At 39.0% G+C, this 17,761-nt stretch overlaps 2 protein-coding genes across 2 annotated transcripts; both read right to left on the reverse strand.

Moving 5' to 3' along the window:
• Window positions 1–639: 639 nt before the first annotated feature.
• Window positions 640–9,392, reverse strand: grwd1 (glutamate-rich WD repeat containing 1). Its single transcript, XM_028469796.1, has 7 exons — window positions 9,165–9,392; window positions 8,167–8,284; window positions 7,147–7,306; window positions 5,989–6,199; window positions 3,480–3,625; window positions 2,238–2,429; window positions 640–1,403 (listed from the first exon to the last, which is right to left on the reverse strand). Exons 1-7 carry the CDS (start codon window positions 9,367–9,369, stop codon window positions 1,095–1,097), a joined length of 1,341 nt encoding a protein of 446 aa, XP_028325597.1. The 5' UTR covers window positions 9,370–9,392; the 3' UTR covers window positions 640–1,094.
• Window positions 9,393–14,286: 4,894 nt separating this feature from the next.
• On the reverse strand, window positions 14,287–16,988 carry LOC114477491 (uncharacterized). The gene is made up of 5 exons (XM_028469823.1): window positions 16,368–16,988; window positions 15,999–16,105; window positions 15,686–15,757; window positions 15,271–15,417; window positions 14,287–15,030 (listed from the first exon to the last, which is right to left on the reverse strand). The coding sequence occupies exons 1-5, from the start codon at window positions 16,378–16,380 to the stop codon at window positions 14,680–14,682; spliced, it is 690 nt and encodes a 229-aa protein (XP_028325624.1). The 5' UTR covers window positions 16,381–16,988; the 3' UTR covers window positions 14,287–14,679.
• Window positions 16,989–17,761: the final 773 nt, after the last annotated feature.

The raw sequence follows: 17,761 nt of genomic DNA on the forward strand, positions 1-17,761 counted from the left end.
AATGTAATTGATGTTCTGAGGATAAAAAATAATTAAATTTAATTGTAATTGGAAAAATTGCTGGTCACTGTAATGGTAATTGAACATAAACAAGAAGACCGTTATCAACATAGCCTGCCAAAACGGAATAAGGGCAATAACTTAATTGTGTGCCTTTCATTTTTGAACTCCATCAAGGTATTGATGCTCTGAAGCCACATGACAAATTTGGTTGTCATATCTTAAACAGTTTCTGAGAAAAGCTGTCCCCTTAAACTCGGACGCAGACGACGGAGCTCAAACCGATAGTCTAATTATTCTCCGTCCACACTTTGTGGTGGGGAATAATTATTGAAAATGTAATTGTAACTGAAAAATGTATTTGACCCCGACCCTGGTTCCAACGCATGCAAACGGACAGTATTAAACATAATATTGTGTGAATGGTGGCCAAAGTAACACAGAATGTAGATTAAATATGGGTATGTTAGGCTTTTGTACAATCTTTTATTCCAATTTTCCTTGAACAAGATGTTGAGGACCATAATGATCCTACATCAGCTACGTCAGACTTGAGGCCTGATCAGATGATTTAATTGGGCCAAATTTGCACCAAGTAAAAATTTCAGGGAAAACTGAATGTTTCATACATAAGAAACAAGTCATTTAAATGTAGAGTGTTTCATAGTTTAAAATTAGGGCCAGCTTTCTTAAGTACCCAGAACCAGATGAGTGGATAACAAGAACTTTCTTCAAGTATCGTAATTATATTTCTCCTCTTAGAAAGTACATAGAGAAGTTTTTCTTCACCTTCCAACAAAGTGATAAAAATGTGCAACCAAGCACGTATTTAAACAAGAATCAAAGATGCCTTGAATAGTTGACACATCTGTGGACCAGACCAGGTTAAATTGCAAACATGTGTTGTGCCCGTGTTAGCAAATAAATGTCTAAGAGGTTTATTACGTACATAAGTATGTTATTTATACACACACTATTACAAGTTTCCAACAGTCCTTGATAAACACACAGGAGATATGATTTTTTTTTTTTTTTTTTTTTACATATACAAAGGCTGTACAATGTGTTTGTTTTTAAGAAGAAGACTCCTGGGACTAGACAGATATCGTCCTGAATATGTTGAATCCTGACAGAGCAGTGGAGACCATCACCCCTGGGAACTGAGGGTGCCAGTGAATCTCCTTGATCTCCTTTTGCCCCTGGTGCAGGAAGAGCAACTGGGGAGGCAGGTCTTTAACCCCTTCCACTCTGGCACCTACATCACATGACTCTACTGACAAATCCCACTGGCTGATGACATCATCGGCTCCGGAGGCAGCGAACACGCTGGAGTCTTTGGGGTTCCACTCCACTGACGTGATGGGAGCGCTGTGCTGCTTGAAGTTAGCGACGGGTCGTCCGGTCTAAAGGTGGACGGGAGCAGTGAAGTGTGAGAACTGCTCTCAGCCAGATTCCTCAGAATACACTATACCTCTACGTCACGGGTGTCAAACTCATTTTAGTTCAAGGGCCGCAGGTTTTAGGGAGGAAAACGAACAATTTCAACAATAATGTGCCTGAGTTTGCACTTCCAATTAAAATAAACAAAGTTTGGAAGGCATCAACAATATGTGACAGATGATTTATTTATTTTTTGACCAATTTTTATTTAATTTGGGAGATTTGGTGAAATAATTTGAGAAAAACTGCAGGATTTGGAGAAAAAACACTTCAAGAGTTCTTTCAACAACAATTTACAACAGAATTATTTGGTAATTTACACAATGACGATTGACGTTTTTGCTGTCATTTTAACTTTCTCATGCGGGCCGAATCGGATTCTATGAAGGGCCGGATTTGACCCCTGGGCCTTGAGTTTGACACAGGTGCTCTACGTTAACTTTCAAAGCTCTCTGGGAATGTTTGAACATATATTTGAACATTCCTGCAGAACTAGTTATGTATTGGTTCATCCTTTTTGAGTTAGTTGGATTTTTAAACTCTTTCTAAACACTCAAAGCTCTTAACATGAAGCCTAACTAAGGAATGCAAACTGTAGTAATCATGGTCTTCTATTGGGTAACACAGACCAGATATAAATCTAGGCAGTGAGGTGTTGCATTTCATGATGATGTAACTTTAAAAGCCTTTAATACTGGTAAATCCTGAAGTAACCAGAACAAATTACTTTAATATGATAAACAAATGAAAAAAGCTCAATTAAATATTAAAGGACTGCCGATAGTTTTTTTTTTTACCTTAAACTGCCGAAGGTCCCACACTTTGAGAAGCCCATCGTCCCCCCCAGACAGCAGGAATGGTTCGCTCCTGTTCCAGCTGATCACGTTGATGTCTGATGAGTGCGCTTCATTGGCTGACAGCATTGAGTTGGGAGGGGCACGGATGTCCCAAATCCTAATTGACTGATCCACTGAACATGATGCAAAAACCTGCAGGATATGACAGACTTCAGGACAAGGAATTTGAACTTTGAGCTCAAATATTTACTAAAACAGGCCAAACGTGGTTCTCATTTCAAACCAAAGGCCAAAGACAAGTATAAGGTAATAATTTAATGGTCTCACAATGGGAATGTGGGGAAATTCTGCATATATTTAATAACAGTCCAGTTTAATTCATAAAGATTCACCCCATTTAATGGAGTTTAGTTTGAAGAAATAATAGGTTTTTATTAAGAGAAACTTACAAAAGTAAAAACTCCAAGTGTAAAAACCAGCCATCAACCTAAAGTAATCCAAACACACTATCTTGCTACTAGCTGATTTTAGTTGCTTGATAGTCACACTTTGTTTTAAACAAGCACTCAGTATGTTTCTCAGCTCTACACACACTTTTCTCTCTCATTTTTCTTGAAAACTGCCCAAAAGCATTCTGGCTCCTGCTTTCAAAATTATTTGTGCAGTTTAAAGAACTGAGCTCATCCCAGAATTGGAGTTATATAACTAGCAAAGAAAGCAACGTGTAAAACTGAAGAAGCCAGAAAGGAACAAGCAGCCTGTTGGTCTGCATGATACAAACCTACATACCACAAAGGCCTTTAGTTGGAGACAAACAAAGAAGAAATAACATCTTTACATTCAGCTATGTGTGGGTACATTGCAACATTTTCAACAGCTGTTTTTAAGGTCGACGTAGTTTCATTCATACCAGTCATTCCAGTCCCTTCCCCACATCCTGCTCTTACACCAGAACACAAAATAACACACAGCTGACTTCAGCTTGACAAACTGAACCCTTCTGTAGAACTGCTTTGTTTAACATTCATCAGGAGAATTAATGCAAACAGAAAAAGCTTGGACTGGCTCTCGCAATGTGGCCAAGAAGGACAATTGACATGCATGTCAAGAGGTATTTATGAACATGTCTGTTTAGGTGTGGGAATTTCCAAAGACATTGAGGAGATTTACTACTGAGAAAGGTTTACTTAGGCTAACCACGCACGCACGCACCCACGCACGCACGCACGCACGCACACACACCGTGGCTTCTGTCGGAGACCACTGCAGATCCTCCACGGATTTGCTGTGGGAACTGAAGGGTCGTTGGTCAATCTGCCACGATGTCCCTCCCTCCTGAGGCTCCCATACATGAATGTTTTTTTTGGAGTCTCCGCTGACAAGACGACCTGTTCAGTTAAAAAACAGCTTAACATTTAGCATCCTCAATTCAAGACAGATAAACACATACTAAGCAGCTTCATTCATCTAGATCAGTGATTCCCAAACTTTTCACAGTCCCGTACCCCTTTGGACATTTACTCCTGCACACTTAAAAAACATAATGTAATGTCATACACAATATATCCCTATAGTGAAATTTGTCTCTGCATTTTAAATATCCTGTTGACAATATAAAACATCTTATTCAGAATTATCGCTTGATTTAGCCGACTGGCATTTTCGGTGAGAAACTATTTATTTCATTTTGGAAAAAGAAATCCAAACATTTTTGTTGATTCAACATATACCAGTAATATAACACATTCATCACCCTGAAACTGTGAATTACAACTAGCTACAACTTTAAAGAGTAACTTAAACCCAAAACCACGTTTTTCTGCTGAACACAAATGTATTTGGGTAAGAAGTAATGCTGTTGATTAATCCTGGTCCAACTCTCAACATTTTAGTCAAAGTATTTCATCTTGGCATATTATTTAGTTGTAAAAAGTCGGAGTGACTGCCCTCTATGGGTTGAAATCTGGCAATTACTATACATTTTTGCTATTGGCTGAGAACAAGATCATGTGACGTTTTGGGACCCTCTTGCATTACAAACAAGCACTGTTAGCCCCGCCCCTTTGATAAAAGCTAGCACTTACGGCTCTAGAATCTGTGGTGAGTAGGTTCTATTGAGAGAAGAGTGAATAGAGAAGTATATTAAGTAATGAGTAGCTAGTTAACATAGCATAGATTGTTCATTAGAGATTTTATTGTATAGACTGGGTGTGTCTTACCTGCTCCAGGAGCCACTCCCATAATCAAGGCATTTTTTTTAAATTTCCCTTCTAGTGGCAGGTCAGGAGAAAGCAGGGGTTTAGTTACTCTAACTCATTCAGTGCCAGCCATTTTCAGAATTTCTACCCACTCAGTGCCAGCCATTTTTGAGCATTTTGACTGATTTTTAAAAACCCTCAGAATATTTTGTACTATGACAATCTGATTCTGAAAGATTAAAGTCTCTAATATCATGATAAAAAATTATTTTGTTTCTAGCTTGTTTTGTTCCTCCATAATCAGCAGTTGAATAGAGGCAAGTTTCACACAGATCGCCAGTTTGTGACAAAAAGCTGAAAAAAAAAGGGCTTTTTCTGACAAAACCTATTTAGTGACTTTGAAGCATTTTTTTTTCCCTTTAGGAACACCTCAACATTGTTTTCCTTCTATAAAACTACAAAAACAACACTGAGCCCGGACTTTTGATGGCAAAATTATTATTATTTTGCTATCTAGGTGAGAGTTGAATGGTTTGCTTACGGTCTTTTGGCCGTCCTCCAAGTCTCTCCCCCCGTCAGTCTCCACACACGCAAATTCCTCCTCATCCCGGACATGCCGGGTCTCACCACTTGCCCTGTTTTTTGATCGTTTTCTCTCACCATCGCCACACTCAATAGTCCACTTAGTTCCACACATGATCGCGTTAAGTGTGCGCTGCTGTGAGCTGCTGGGAACTTCAGCATCAACTCTCGTAGCGCCATTTTCTGTCTTATAAACTCCTTTCCTCTCCCTCTGAGCTCTGCCCATCACGGGTGATCTCTCATCCAAAGGTGCACTGCTACCACCTACATGTCGCCTATTATTTTGCTGGCTCACAAGTTGTTTTTCTGTATTTTGTTTTCATGTTTTGTCAAAACTGAAAATCCACTTTCACACAAGCACGTTTGGCTTGCGCAAAGCAATGTAGCTATTTGCACTTTTTTGTTGAGATTGCTTTTCTGTCACCACTCGTGGTTAGACTAACAGAGGCCAATGTGTAATTTGTGGCAATGCATGGAGGCTCCTGACTGCTGCTCTATTTATATTACGTATACAATGTTGGTACATTGTTTCTATTTTTTTTTTTGCATACCCCATGACAATTTGTTTACCTCACTTTGAGAACCTAGAATCTAGAGCCTTTAAGTGTTGCAAACAAGCATGTAATCTGGAAAATACGATACTGGTTATCAGTTTAGTTAGAAAACATTTTCTAACGAGCCATAGGAGCTAAGCTAATTACAGGCTCTTTGCATTTATTCCAGATAGCTTCACAGTAAAAACCACGGTTACATGCTGTCAACTTGAATGTGTGAAAAGTTGCCAAGTCTTTGTGACAGTGGCGTGACGCAAAGCAATGTGAGAAAGGAAATGACACCTCTTATTAAAAAAAACAAAAGGTCTTGTTGTGTTACTCACACACTCATGGGAATCTGAGAGCAGTCAACACTTTATAATCAGGTCATAACAGATGACATTAAACGGTCGATATAATTAAAACACATTCCCTTACCCGGCACTTTAGGTGACCAGTCGAGAGCGAAACCTTCACTCATGTGTCCTGAGAAGCTGAAGATTGCTGTAGCTTCTTCCCGTCGCTGGAGAAAGTTGGTCATTGCAACAGAACTATGGACGGCCTCCAGCTGAGCTCGGAGATCAAAGATTTCTACTTGTCCTTTGTCTGACCACACAGCTGCCAGTGACTGTTCTCCACATCGACATACCTGGAAACAATTACGGAGATAAAGCCTTTAGTGCAGTGGTGGCAAACTCATTTTAGTTCAGGAGCTAAATATGGGCCAGTTTGTTTTCAAGATTATATTATAAAGAATTTTAACATTAATATGCTCTCGTTTGCACTTCCACTGATGATAAGTGACAGATATCAATCCCTGCAGGATCTTCACCTAAATGTCCCTAATAATTATTATTATCATTTTTTTTTTTTTTTTTTTACCAATTTTTATTGATAACGGTTCAATATCAGCCAGAAAATGAATATTGGATTTTATTGGACTGGATCTAAAATCCCTGATAAAAGCGCTCCGATAAGTTTTTGTTGTTTTTGTCCCCACCGTCAGTTGTTCCCACCATATACTGACAGTAAAAAATAAGTGAAGTGAATTTGAATTGTTAACTATTGTTCTCTGTTTGATCAAGCCTTTTCTAACATTCCACACTACAAAATATGTAATGAAAGTATGTATGATTCGTGCTGATATTGTATCGGATCGACATCAACCAATACTCAAGGCTGCAATATCGGTATCGTATCGGAAGTGAGAAAGATGTATCGGGACATCCCTAAGGAAAATTGCAGGATTTTGGAAAATGTCTAGAGTTTTTTTCCCCTCCCAAAGGATTAAAAATGACTGCCATTATGCAATATCAGCATGGGAAAACTGAGCCATGGTAAATATTTTGGGATTTTATCAAATTTGTGTATCTGGAGGGGCTGAAATACTGTATATCTACAACTGAATTAGATGGTAATTCAAACAAGAATTAAGGTTTTCTCTCCGATTTTTACTTTCTCCTGCGGGCTGATTAGGATTCTTAAAAGGGCCGGATTCGGCCCCCAGGCCTTGAGTTGGACACATGTGCATTAGTGTATGAATAACAAAACAAATAAACATGTATTTCGTTGATTCATAAGCTAAAACACACTTACTCTGACTCTGTTGATCCCTCCATAGTGAGGCAGCATGGCCAGTTCCATCTGCGGTTTCTTATCTTCATCTTCATCATCGTCTTCATCACTCTCCTCCCCGCTGCTCTCTGCTTCCTCCGTCTCCGTTCCATGAAGGTTATACATGCGCATGACCAGCAGTCTGCGAAGAAATACACTTTTTAAAGATGCAAATTTGCACAACAGAGACTGCAGAACAATTTTCCTGTCGCTATTAGTTTAGTTTTGCCAATGTGAAAATTTGACTTGGTTAGCTGATGGTTATAATCCGTGAGGTTTGGCGTAGCAAAATATAAAGTTCTGTGTTGTTCTGGCTCAAGTGTTTCACTGCAATCAACACTGTGTCTTAATTCACACATGCACACATTGTGGTGTGGGCTCTGTCATACACTAGCATCCTGTTCAGGTTAGAGCAAGCTTGGTGTCTGAGGTTAGCTGAGATGGAAAAGCAGACCACCTGTACTGGTTGAGCTGGTAGAGAAAATAAATCAATGAAATTTCCTTTATGATCATTCTTGTTCATATTATATTATTAATTCAGGTGTGGTTTGCAAATGCAAAAACATTATTCACAAACTAATTGTTTTTTTTGCAAATAAGAAACGTAACCATCAAACAAAAAGAGTGTTTCACACAAAGAGAAACATATCTTTGATTACAAAAAAAACCTTCAAGTACAAAACAGGACATTCGCATGTGTATATGGAAAATTAATAAATTTGTGAGAAAAGTCATTTTTCTGTACCTAAAATCTGTCACAAAATGCATTACTTTGAATAATGTTTTGTATTTGCAAACGACACTGAGTTTGTTTGTAAATTATTGTTTAAGGGTAAAACATGTTTTTTGACGTTTGATTTTAACCCCATAAAAAAACCCCAGAAAGTTTCATTCCTCTGGGAATCAGAAGAACAGTTCATCCATGTAAACCACCAAATGTGTAACATATAAAAATGTGCCAATACACCTGATCACATCATCCTTAGACAGGAAGACAAGTACCTGTTTGCCATGGCAGTGTCTGCTTGGGTTCCTGCACACATCAGCATGGAGAGGGGAAACTGCTCTCTGCCGTCTCCGTCTCCATCCCTCAGAACGTCGAAGCTCAGACACGGCGCGCCTAGACAAAGTAAACAAGGATTAAATGGAGCTGTACACAGATAGGATGGAGCAGGCTACAAATTCATAGATTCAAAGTGAAACATGTTCCCCTGTACAATTCCATTCTGACTTTGCTGTCCACACTGGATGCCACAAACATTAAAAACAATTCAATTCAACTTTATTTATATAGCGCTAATTACTACAAGTCATCTCGAAGCACTAAAAGAAAGAAACAAATAAAAGTATTGTAATAACGATAAAAATTTAAAAAGTGATTAAGATATATGTGTGTACATGGTAGAAAAGATATATAAAGTGTATTGTGCAGTATCATATGCAATCACCTATTAATAAGTGATTTATAATTAAATAAGTTATTTGGATGCTTGAGGAATACCTTTTATCTTTTCTAAACATTTAAAATGATATACACACACAACTTTATAACCATTAAATAGATACTCTCTTAGTGGTGCTTGATATATGATATGCGCTTGCAAGCAACAAAAACATTCATCTGAAATTCAAAATAAAAATGTTCTACATATTTTCAGAGTTAAAAAACGAAACAAAAGCAAGCATAAACACTACAGCAGTAATTTACTAAAAGAACAATTGTGAATGAATAAATCCACATCTGAACTGCTACCATTCTTTAACACACAATGTGCTAATAATTACATATGTAGTAGCACTTTCAGGAATGAGGTGAAGAACTGAATTAGTTTGGTTGTGGCTTATTAAGAGAAAAGTTGATTCAAACAGTGAATGAATTTAGCAGCAGTAACAACTTTCTACTTTAGTGTTGATGCGATAACAATCCTTACTGTATTGGCCCTTTACATGAACTAGATTGTATTGTTTATCATGGACACGGTCCACGTTGTGTCACGTGCCTGTCTGACACTCGTGGTACATGCGGTAGGCTGAGCGGTCCATCTCCAGCTCCTCCCCGGGCTGAAGCGGCTCTATCCCGGGCACGTACACCTTGTTCTCCCGCTCTCCTTCCTCCTCCATGGTCTCTCCATCGTCGCTGCTCGCCTCGTCCATCTCCTCCACCGGTTCCCCCGCAGCAGGCGCATGTTCATCGGGCGCAGACATCTTGAAATCAACTCCACACTTACTTCCGGTTTGGGGGGGGGGGCACGCACACGTGGGTTTAGCTTCCCTTCTATTCCTCCCCTACTACCTCCTCTGTGTGCTGCTGCCCACGATGTTTCCTACTTTACGGGAAACCGCCTGGCCTGGCTTCTTCCTGCCAGGAAATATTAGACCAACACGTTCATTGGAAGTTTTTTAACTAAAGTGAGGTGACATTTGGGGTCACGTGGACAGTGACCCGGGACAGAACCTGTGACTTTCCTGAGTGAGTCCAGCTCCTAAGTTCACTTACACGGTCACATCCACACACACAGAAAGCTGGACCACAAAATAGGTTATGGATACAGTACTATATATGATCATATAATATGATAGGATAATAACTGATATTATACTTTAATAAATATTATAATATAAAAATGCACATAATAAAGTAGTTGTGTGTGTGTGTGTGTTTGGGTATGAGCACTTCTAATGTGTTTTTAAAAATTTAAAAGTGTATTTTTTTTTAACGAATAAACCTTCATTATTATGATTTTTTAATTTGTCAATATAATCAACTTTAATAAATGTTTTGCTTGGGTTAGCTAATGACAACTAACATTTCCCCAAAATTCATTTTTTTGTCTGGATATAAACACTTTTAATGTGTTTTCTATTTTAAAAAGTATTTATTTATTTATTTATTTTTTTTTTTTTTAAAGAATACGCCTATATTAATTATTTTTTACAAATGCTCATAATCGACATGAAAATAATTCACTCGGATTAGCTGTCAACTAGCATTTCCTTAAAACTCATTATTTGTGTGGGTATAAGCATATTACTACTAGTGATTAGTGGTATTATCAGGCCGATATGAGGTTGTGGTGATGGGGGAGAAAATTGGTAATCAGTCAATCGCAATTTTATTTTTGACAGTTGTAAATCGATTCTTAATTATCCAAAAATCAATTATTCACAATTTTATAATTGTAATACAAACCAGGTGAGGCTTCCTATTTGAGATATTTCAGTTATACTATACAATATTTAATGTGCTGTGAGGTGTTACTTTAAAGACAATAATTCAGCAGCTGAAAATTGGTTTGTAATGGAATCTAGACTTCAGAAATCAAATCGAATCAGGAAATTGTGCTGAAATGTAATGTAATTGCATGAAATGTCGTATCGTTCTTCATTGGTATCGGTTTTTCCACTGATAATTAAGACAGATATGTGCTGTTTTTTGTGATGACATATTAAAAACAAATATTACACTTTTTCCATTACTAAAGTATAACAAGTTTTTCTATTTTTCACGGATGACGTTTATTTGTGGAATACGTCCAGTGAGGCATCACATTCAAAGTAAAATTAAAATGTTATTTTCATGGAGATATATATCATGTGACCTAAAATTAGATTGGGGAGTGGGTCTATGTATATATTGTATCGGTTAATATTGGAAATTTGAATTTTGATGTTGGAAAAAAATCGGCACATGGATGTCAGCAAAAAACCGATACCCCTAATATTACACATACTCAACCTCAACTATCAGTGTGATTTCCAAAGAAACTTGAATTTTCCGACCAGGCAAACTTCCAGTTCAGAAGTGCTGCCACTGCCTGTATTTCAACCCTATCTGTGGAGGAGCATGAACACCCTCCCTTTATGCATAATATGTATTCAGCACATCCCATTATAGTTGATGGATTGAGACCAAGTATAGCCGCGTTGTGTACTTTAAAACTTTCTAGAACACAAGACTTCACAAGAATAGGCGCCTCACCACCTGAAATGGTGTACTGGAGTTTCTACCTTTATGTAATTGACTGGCAACCATTACTTCTGCCTGGTCAATGTATAGATAGGCTGTTGAAACTGTATAGAGGGGTGATTTCAGTTTCTTCCTTTTTGCATACAGTATTTCCTGTTTAAATTGCCACAAAGCACACAAGCTGAGGCAAGTAAGAGCTGAACCTCACCTCAGATTACGCAAGTCTACACATACCGGGTTGCTTTTTGTGACTCGTCAATATTTTCCTTTAAAAATATCTAGACTTGGCAGCTGAGAATAAACACATAGCCAAGCGTCCAGTTCAAGTCTAAAAAATCTTCATGCCAGGCCATTTCCTTTCATTACTCATTGGTCCAATTCACATTTGCACATGATATTTTTCAATCCTTTCTGCAACAGATGGGACACATCAATGATAAAACTGCAATGCTCTGTGTATTCTGACACATTCCTATGACAACCAGCACGACCATCTTCAGCAATAGTAGCTGATTTGAGCATTTGGAAGCCCACGATAATGCACTTAGGTTATTGCTTATTTCTTTTCTTCTATGAGCCACTTTGGAAAGAGACTGACCACTGCAGAGTACAGCTCTTGTCAAGGGTTTCGCAAGAGCAACAGTTTTTGGAAAGAGTCCCAGCCATCCTCTCATCACATAGCCTTGTTGAGTTCACTCAAATTATTATGCAGTTTATAACACAAACTGTCAGGAAAAAAATGTTTACCCGCTGCCTATATTATTAGGTACATGTTGCACTGACATATATAATAATGGCTGTATTTGACGTCAATCTCTTAGGTGGTCTTAACATGTATGTGTATGTAGTGCAGATTTGCAAAACAATCACCCCAAAAAAATGGCAAATGCAAAAAAAGAGCAAAGCTGTTGTGTTTTAGTTGAGAACGTCATTGCAAAGCACAGAAGAAAACTATTTGTAATATACACTGCACCCTTGAAACATTTTGAACAGCCTCTTAGAATTAAACTTACCAATAAGTGAGGTGCTGTCTGTATTCTAGAATTTGACAATGACACGCTCTGTGAAACTGGCAAAAAACAGCTGCTGAGAGTTTATAAGATCTGCACTTGAGCCATTTTATCTCCCCCCCCCAAGTTGTTCACAGTCCTGACTTTCCTGTTACTGATTAATTTATTGTCTGCTCATTTCAAAATACGTTATAAACTCAGGGTACATATTTGACAAGCAGTTCTGGTCCCCTTGTGACCCGCCAACATCTGTCTTTTAAGCATTATGAAACTAGAAGGAGGGCCTAGAGAGCGTTCAATGCGTGGGTGAGTACAAGCAGAGGCAAGTGCAAGAACAAAGTGGTGCCCTTTTCTTTCTCCTGTTTTTTATGACAAAACTCCAAACATCCATTCACAGCACGTTCGTGTTATCGTGTTACTGTTTTTGTAATGCATTCCTTATCAAAATACTGCTTCGAACACTTTTTTTTTTGTCTTTTGAATGTGTGTACGAAAGGAAGAGCCAGCGTGGCTGAGCTCACAGGAATACTTCTGCAGCTGGAATGCATGATCATAAACAAAGAGACTTCTCTTCAAGTAGAGTGAATAAAACTGTGAACAGTTATTGTCCGACAGTCTTGGAGGAAACACTTTGACTTTTTACTACACGGGAAATTAACTAAAAAAAACACGACTCCCTCTTCTCAAATAAAGTAATATATATTTTATATATAAGTTCCTTAATGCATGGTTTTATCTGTGTAAACACCACGTGTTCGTTCATGACACTTTATCCTCATCAGGGTCATAGTGCCTTGGAGCCCTGCCTTGTTTACTTAACAACAAACCAGACAACAAGACAACAGAACAGAAACATACGCTCTCATTTCGCCCTCTCGTCAGTTTAGATCGGGCGTGTGTCAAAACCTTTTTAGTCCAGGTGCTTATTTTTTAACAGTCCAGTAGACACTAAATTAACCTTCTATTTAGAATAGTTTGAGAGCCACAGAAAGACACTAGAGTACTGAAAGGGAATGTTTATAAAGACATTGGTGAAGACATGGATTTGAACCCACAACCTCATATATTAGGGGTATGGCTGCTACCCCTGCCACTGCACTATATTAGAAGTGTAAAGGCATATTACGAAAAAGCTTTACAACAATCTAGTTTCCAAGAAACTCTTAAAATGTCATTGTAATGACCTATTTTTAGACTGTACTATGACTAAACTGAGCAGCATTCACATTTGTGTGGCACATTGATGTTCCCTGGTCATTTAGGGGCATTGGTTATGGCATTAAAGTTATCCTGTGTATGACACTTTTCATATTGCCACAGTAGCCATTGGAACAAGTAGGAGGAATTACATTGTATCATTGTATCTATTTTACCTCACAAAACATTTCTAGAGCCTATTGGAGAAGTTGCAGTAGACCATGTAAAACTGGAATTACATGAGTATGTATTAAAAGACAAGGTGATTTTTGTTGTGACTCAACTGGATGAATGAAACATTACCTCTATCATCTTATCCACAGTTGGAGATATCAGGAAACCAAAACCTAGCCATTAGCGTGTGGGTTGTGCATGGGGAAGCTTGCCATTCGATTGTACTATAGCACACACAGACGCACACACGCATTTCATTCTAAGGTCAATCTGAGGCTTCATCTAGCATGAATTAACATGCATTTTGTTAAGTTGAGGTTTCGTTTACCCAGATCTCCTGACATGTTTCGAATGTCAACTACCAGTCTTCGTCAGAGGAAGTCTGCTGATCGCCTTTGATGGTTCCTTTGAGTTTCACTTGACTTTAGGGTAGGCAGTTGACAGTCGAAAGATTGCAGTAGATAAAACTTTCCTGTAAAACCTTGTCTGAACAAACAAAACCTCAACTTAACATACTATTCAAAAAGAAGACAAAATTAATCTCCCTGGAACTATAACATGCATTTTCTTAAACCAGGAAGAAGCACAAAAGCAGTCTGAGCAGGTTTAGGGAGAACATGCGCTCTTCATAGATAACTCAGAGCCCAAAAAGAGGATTGACCAAAGTTTCTATAAAGATGAACGTCCCAAACTCATTCTTGATTACTTGATCCAAACTTTGTTCTCCGACAACAAGGAGCCATATTCCACATGAAACAAAGCAAAACTTTTAAATGTAATTGTCTAAATGTCTTTAATTTACATTTATGTACAAAAGTAAACACCCGCTGACACTAATCGTTTCCATTTCCACGACATTCTTTGTAAACAGTGATAAAAATCCACACGGGCCATGGCTAATGTGCATGTATCTGTTGTTAGTAGACGAGTAGCTATAGCTGGAGCGGTTATAGCTATGATATCAGTGGCTACTGAGCACTGTTGGACAGCGTGTTTAGCATATTCAACTAACTTTGGACATGGAGTGCAACCTGTGCATTTAACTTCATGTTCACTAAGCTTACTGCAGTAAAAACACAAATACAAGGAAACAGTCATTCAGTGCCAGGAGAAATGTCTTGCATTTTGTGTGCATCCTTGAAAAGAAAAGAAAATCCTCTTTTTAAGTCATGGCAGCAACCACCAGTAGAGTCTGAATAGTAAAGGGCTCCAGAAGAAAGCAGAATATGACAGGGACAGCGTTCCCCCGCTGTAGGATGCCAGTGGGAGGTCTATCAACTCTTCAGGCTGTCCATCCACGCTGTTGATAGCTCGGGTTGTTAAGAGTCTGGCCCTTGATGGGCCGTAGTCCTTCCTCTCAACGGAGGGTGGCAAGGTAGGCAGAGTGCAAGTTTCTATATTCTCTGAGCAGGCGACCTCAAGCCAACGTCCGAGAAGTTCAGATGTTAACTTTAAAAGTTCTTCCGGGGATGAAGACAAATTGGAGAACTGGGACAGGTCCGTCTCCTCTTGGAACCACTGGGACAAGTGACAAAAGGAACGGATGAATATATGTAAAATAAAGTAAGACAGACCTATGAGGTCAACATGAAAAGCTTATTCGATCCAGTTTAGAACAACTGTTCTCAAAATAATACAATCACATGTCATATAATGAGAGACAGATTCTTCTGCGTTTGTGCTAAACTCAACCAAAGCCTAATATGGAAAGGAAAAACAGAGGCAAAAAAGAGTACAAATAGAAGAATAAAACCTTACCTCAGTGTTTTCGTTCTTTTTAATAATTTTATCCAGTGTGAACTTTATATCTAGGATCAGGGAGTGATTTAAGTGTTCAGCCCAGAGGTTTTGAAGAAGCATATGCCAGGAATCCAGGAGTACCACTGCAGCAGGGAATACACAGCACTGCAGGGGAGGGCAGAAGAGCCATGAAGACCAGATCCTAACATGCACTACATGGGAAAGATCCTCAGAACAAGTCACTCATGAAAATACTAATGAAATGAAGATAAGAAACTAATGTACTTGTACTTATCCCACAGAACTCAATAAGAGAAGTCAAGTATGTTATCATTGATAAACTCTTTACCTCAAGGTTGATTTGGGTGATAGAAAATTCCATTAATTTGCATTTCAATATTAAACCTCCCTTCATCTTTTTGAAGCTACTCACCGGATCGGTGTCACAAAGCATGCTTTGCTTGTATCGGTGCACTACATAGTAATCTTTCGGAAAAACTGTTCGCTAAGAGAGAGAGAGAGAAATTTCAGAATACACCACACGTTTCAAACAGTTACAGCAAACTTCAACGTAGCTCCTCTTTAGTCTGACAACTGATGTTAGGATGTAAGAAAGCTGATTTACAAGTTAATATGCTATCAGGTATATTGCCAGTCATTGCATCATGAAAGATAAACATATGAAGAAATATAGACAATTCCCTCTCTAGCACAAAATCAGAATCAGTCTGAAGAATGTCACTTACAAATCCATTGGGGTTAGAGTCAATGGTCGATTTTATGTTTTTCACCCCTTCCCTGTCAAAGTCGCATCCACCACATTGGACAGTCAAAACCGATAGCAACAGCAAAACTGTATGTGAGAGAGAAGAGAGAGCAACAGGACGTACTTTAGATAATTCTTGGAAACTTTCTGTTGTTTGCTGCAAACCTACTAAATAACATGACATCATCTACCGTGTCATTAAGCTACCCCTGCAGAAAACAAACTAGACAAATATGCAAGAGAAATTCTACTAAGAAAACAAGTGAGTCATCTTTGAATGAGTGTACGCTCTAGCTTTGCAGCTCATTTAGGGTTAGAGGAAATTGAAGATGAACTTGTGCTCTCTCACCTGGCAGTGACATCCTTTTATCTTTCTAAGAATGGACACTTCTCCATTTCTCTTGTTGACGGCAATCACTCTGCAGACGGGTTTCTGTGTCAGCCTGTGAAAACTTTCCTCTTCTGAGCCTTCTTCAGGTCTTTGACAGTGTGCTGCTTGTCTCCTCTGCTTCAGCGCAAGATGTTCAGTCTTCTTGTTGACATCCCGCATACATTCCTTCTATTTTGAGTTCTTTGGGTACTTTCCCAAAAACACCTCATTTATCATCTCAAGCCATCTCACTCTCTACTTTGGATTTTCCCATTTAAAGCCTTGAGTGGCTGCAGCGTTTGCCTTTCAGAGCTCTTGTTTTTTCTTTCCCCTCTTCCTTTCTTTACTCTATCTTGTCCCCTTTCTTCCACCCTCTGCTGACCTAGAAATTTCCAGCACAGCCTAGTCTGAACCCCTCCTCTGTGCCTTTGAGGTGGGTAATGGATGAAGCGACGCAGCCTCTGGCCTCGTCCCTGCTTTTATCTCTGCCTCTGGTCAAATTTGTGCCTCCTCACTCAGTCAGTGGCTCGGCTCAAAGTGAAAGTGCTTTGCTGGATTGCTTCTGTCTTCTCCCTTTAAGTCTCAGCCCCTCCCACAGCCACACGTTTTACCTCACTATTGACTGACCCAGCACCCTCCCCCCTGCTCCCCACATTCCCTGCCTCCCACCCCCTTTACCCCCCTATCCTCCCTCCTACAATCTGGGACCGAGGAGGCTTAGTCATGCAGTTGGAGCGTATGTTTTTCATTTGGACACTCCCCCACACCTCTGTGCCTGTGGATCCCCTGATCGTTACCCCCCCCCCCCCCCCCCTTACACACACACACTCCAGACCTCAGTGTCATCCTGTTGAACCATCACATGATTTTATTCTATTTTTTTTAAAGAACACTGACACTACTTCCCGACAGCTCCTCTTCAATCAATACTGTATAAAAAAAAGAAAAAAAGCCTTCTTCACAGATGTGAATAGAGCGACTGTGACGTCTTATCAAATGTGTTGCTCCCTGCCTTTGGGCTGTGTGAAGCTTCCTGCTGTTTTGTATTTCACTGAGATGTCAACAGAATACTTGTTAATTATTAATCAAAAAAGAGAAGCACAATGCTGTAGTGTTGGACTTTCTCTGTGCGTGTTCATACGATTATTGTAAACCAAAGTGCCACCTCGGCAGGGGAAGAAGAAACTCGAGAGCAGAGGTCCTAATGCTCCCCAAGGCCTCATCAACTCCAAACCTTTCACCTCCACTGTACTTCTTATTGACAGCCTATATGCATGCCTTCCTGTTTCATACATCTCTTGCATGATTAGAAGAGTAGTATATGTGAAACCATAATCTGTGGAGCTGCTATAATTGATGTTATGCATCTTTTA

Source organism: Gouania willdenowi, chromosome 16 (genome assembly GCF_900634775.1).
Source record: "Gouania willdenowi chromosome 16, fGouWil2.1, whole genome shotgun sequence".
In the NCBI taxonomy this organism is placed as follows: domain Eukaryota; kingdom Metazoa; phylum Chordata; class Actinopteri; order Blenniiformes; family Gobiesocidae; genus Gouania; species Gouania willdenowi.

What these genes read in the sequence shown, in the direction of transcription:
- LOC114477491 (XM_028469823.1), bottom strand. An exon ending in TGCTTTGTGACACCGATCCG is followed by an intron (nt 15,418 to 15,685) that starts GTGAGTAGCTTC and finishes CCTCCCCTGCAG; the next exon opens with TGCTGTGTATTCCCTGCTGC. An exon ending in AAAAGAACGAAAACACTGAG is followed by an intron (nt 15,031 to 15,270) that starts GTAAGGTTTTAT and finishes CACTTGTCCCAG; the next exon opens with TGGTTCCAAGAGGAGACGGA.
- grwd1 (XM_028469796.1), bottom strand. Translation starts at nt 9,369, where the DNA reads ATGTCTGCGCCCGATGAACATGCGCCTGCTGCGGGGGAACCGGTGGAG. An exon ending in GAGGGATCAACAGAGTCAGA is followed by an intron (nt 6,200 to 7,146) that starts GTAAGTGTGTTT and finishes AATTGTTTCCAG; the next exon opens with GTATGTCGATGTGGAGAACA. An exon ending in CTGGTCACCTAAAGTGCCGG is followed by an intron (nt 3,626 to 5,988) that starts GTAAGGGAATGT and finishes TTAACTGAACAG; the next exon opens with GTCGTCTTGTCAGCGGAGAC.